We start from the raw sequence: 3,577 nt of genomic DNA, 5'->3' as shown, positions 1-3,577 counted from the left end.
TTTGCGCTATAAAAATTATTTCGTACCCTGGAAAAAAGATCGAGAAAAATGTGTCTGAAATTATCAAAAATCACTCTTTTTCAACTTTGACCGCTAAAAAATACTTCTCAATAATCGACTTTGGCATGTTTTATACATCAAATCAATGTGAAATTTTGTCCTCTTTTCAACCATGTCCTCAAAATTCACTTAAGACCAATGGAATCGCTTCATGCAAAAAGGGCTTCAGTCAAGTGATCATGGTTTTGAGAAAAACAAGAAAAACTGTCTCACTCAAAAACACAGAGAAATTGAAAACACATATTTATTTTATTTGAAGGGAGATATTTTCAATATTGAATTTTTATAAAGAAATTCAATAATTTTTTATAATTATTGAGTAAAAAATTTTTTTTGTTGGTTGACTGAAGCCCTTTTTGCACATAACCCTATGCAAAGCTCTTGTTGCATGTAAATTCACCTTTATAACACTTTTTTCACACTCAAGTGACTATATATTGCAAAATTCAACATATTTTGCCACTGGAAAGCAGTATATTATGAACAAAAAAGGATTTTTGACTAAAAACAATACAGTTGAGAATTTTTTAACAGTAAGTTTTAATGATCAGCTCATGTGGAAAAAAGTAAATAAAAAACTTTAAAGTTTTTAATTTTTTCAAATTAAATTTCAATCATCTTGTATTTCTGGATCGATTCCTTCTACTGTAGGCCAGTCCATGATGCTTTTGTAGAACTCAAGATGTTCTTGGGGAATATATGGTAGGAGATGCCTGACGTCGTTCAGCTTTGCTGTTTTGATTGGAATATTACTTTGATAAGCTGCAGCTGGTGGCAAAGTTGGCTTCGCATTCGCATCCTTACACATCTTAAACGAGTGACTCACAATACTATCAATCATTTTCGAGGCATATATTATACCTTGCTTATTTTTGTTGAAAGTCATTTGTCTGTAGCTGCTTATCTCAAAATGAATTTTATTTGCTTTTGGAACGCTTTTTTTGTTTGTTTCTTGTGAGATGCAACTTTTTTTATAATAGGTAGGCCACAAGGCTTTGAAGTTCAGAATATCACTACTTTCAACTTCCTTTACTACAAATTTTGGATTGTTACCAAGCTTAGTGCTGCTACTTTCAATAAGATTTCGAATTTCACCAACAGTGTAAATTCTGTCATACTTTTTAACATGCCGTTTAATTGTGGCAAAATCCCTATCACAGGGCAAAAACGAGTGGCCCCTTACTGGAAAGAACATGGTGACTTTTTCAAAACGACCTGTATCTGTGAGCATCAACAAAAATCTGGTCAATGTGTGATTTTTATTTTGACCCCCACAGTTGTCTGCAAAAAGTCTTAACTCTGTTACTTCTGATGGTACCTCTTTCAGATATTCATAGAGAAACGAGCAAACCTCATTAGGGGTCTTATTGGCCTCACCCTCATGATAAACATAAACTTTTGCTGTCCTTTGTTTTATGTTGTGGATTGAAAAAACATTTACTGTAATCTGTCGCAGGTAAAAAGTTTGCTGGACAGGAATTTGAGGAATGCTGAGATTTTGCATGAAATCCATGCATATGGAAAGTACATGTGATTCATTTTTAGGGTTCATGGCTTCTTCTTGGATTTTGTTGTAAAACTTCTTTGCTCGTCTTTTATGTACCATTAATTCTGCAGTTGCAACTCTCTTAGCTGCATCATTCAAGTGTGGGTTCTTAAGCTAATGCTAAGCTCTTCACATGTGGAACAGGTGTCAATCTGGGGTCTTCCAAACCTAAGGTTAAAGTTTTCGTGAAAAAACTCATAAAAATATGCTGGACTACAAATTCCTGGGTGTTTGGCAACCATAGATCGTACATAGTTTTAATACTGAGTCTTGCATCCAAATACTCTGTGGCCCTACCAGCATAATGACTAAGCTTAGTTGGAAAACTCTGAATATGGCTTCTAATTTTTTCTTGGTTTTCAATACTCATTCTGTTAACACTAGGTGCCTTTCCCCTTTTGTCTAATGGATTTTTTCCTTCTTTGGCCAGTGATCTCAGTCTTTTCACTCGCTTATCACTAATTGATAGTAATGATAAAAAAGCTTTGTAACATACCGGAGTCCTTTGGTTACCAACCATAACAAAGTAGGTATACATCTTATCAACAGTACGTGCACTATCATCCTTCCGTGGACGTCGTTGCTTCACATCATGAATTTCAATCAAGCTTTGAATGAATAAATCTTGCTCATTTTTAGAAGGTAGGTTCAAAATACGTTGTAGTATGTCGATTCTGTCCAACTCCTGTATTCCATCAAAGCACTTGTGTCTCTTGCAACTGAAACAAAAATAAAATGTTTCAAATTAGATAAGGTAGGTAGGCTAGGTAGGTAAAGCTGGATTTATACAATACTAAAATTTAGTAAATTTTAAATACTGATAATCATGTACATTAGGCTAGAAAGAATAGTAATGGTAGAGTACCAGTAAGTACAAGGTATGGGTAGACCAGGTAGAATGGTGATATTAAGCTCAGGAACAAGTTTAACAAAGGATGTACCTTTTAATAATAAATTATTTAACAAAGCAGAAATTCACTACCGGTAAGATAAACTTCTATTGAACACACCATTGAATGAGAAAATTATTATTCAATGTCTGCATGACATATTTCATCACAGACAGTTTATTGTGTTAATATGAGTGTGAAAAGTTTTTGTTGACATTGGAGTCTTTGATGGATCAAGAAATCCAAGATTGTAAAAATGACTATATCTTATTCAATTAAGTTAATTTTAATTTTTCTTACTTGCATGGAGGTCCTGATTGTTTTGCATGTACAGTTTTTCCTTTGTAGTTCTTATACTCAGCACCGCTGTTCCTAGCCAGTTTGTTCACGTTTCTTCTATACGTTTCTTCGTGCCTTTTCCTCTTTCCAAAAACAATGTTGGATTCATTGTCATTGTCTTCGTCGCTACTACTAACCATAATGAATTAAAAATAATTTCTTCAATAATAATAATATAAATCAATAATTACTTGAACGGTACTCAAAACAACAGCTTCTAACCTCAACGCAAAAACCGCGAATGAATAAGTAATGCAGAGCAGCTGAATCACAATATACGATTCAGTCAGCTGATCGGAAAAATTTTCGTCACTCTGTGCATAAAGGGCTTCAGTCCGGGACTGAAGCCCTTTCTGCATAGAATATTATACGTAGGTAACTGATTTGACAACGTTAGAGCAGTCAGACTGAATTCCTTTTTGCATAGAACGATGAAACCACCATCTAAAGACATAATTCTGCTCTTAACTCAATTTGGCCATTTTTATGACTGAAGCCCTTTTTGCATGAAGCGATTCAATGGTTCTTGAGATATTGACGATTTAATGACTGGAAGTACGCCTACTTGAAAAATATTGAAAAATCAATATATCTCGAAAACGAAGGTCGATAGGAGAAAATTTTACTGAACATTTTTTGTTGCAAATTGCATGTAAAATCTATGGAAGCCGGGGTTTACACCTTATCTGGGACACCCTGTATCTATATATATAAAAATGTTATGTTGGTTTGTGTGTAATGC

At 34.1% G+C, this 3,577-nt stretch overlaps 1 protein-coding gene across 2 annotated transcripts; it reads right to left on the bottom strand.

Moving 5' to 3' along the window:
• Positions 1 to 201: 201 nt before the first annotated feature.
• On the bottom strand, positions 202 to 3,353 carry LOC111055164. Of its 2 annotated transcripts, none has more exons than XM_039433847.1 (2): positions 2,797 to 3,353; positions 202 to 2,325 (listed from the first exon to the last, which is right to left on the bottom strand). In XM_039433847.1, the coding sequence occupies exon 2, from the start codon at positions 1,664 to 1,666 to the stop codon at positions 671 to 673; it is 996 nt and encodes a 331-aa protein (XP_039289781.1). In that variant the 5' UTR covers positions 1,667 to 2,325; positions 2,797 to 3,353; the 3' UTR covers positions 202 to 670. Both variants share the same exon structure in this region, with proteins under 2 accessions (XP_039289781.1, XP_022198021.2).
• Between the last annotated feature and the right edge of the window lie 224 nt (positions 3,354 to 3,577).

Source organism: Nilaparvata lugens, chromosome 1 (assembly GCF_014356525.2).
Source record: "Nilaparvata lugens isolate BPH chromosome 1, ASM1435652v1, whole genome shotgun sequence".
Lineage (NCBI taxonomy): Eukaryota > Metazoa > Arthropoda > Insecta > Hemiptera > Delphacidae > Nilaparvata > Nilaparvata lugens.
The sequence above is the reverse complement of the archived record's forward strand: the minus strand, read 5'-3'. Positions and strand labels throughout refer to the sequence as shown.

Bases quoted from the DNA above. Each gene is read 5' to 3' on its own strand.
- LOC111055164 (XM_039433847.1), bottom strand. From the start codon at position 1,666: ATGGTACATAAAAGACGAGCAAAGAAGTTTTACAACAAAATCCAAGAA.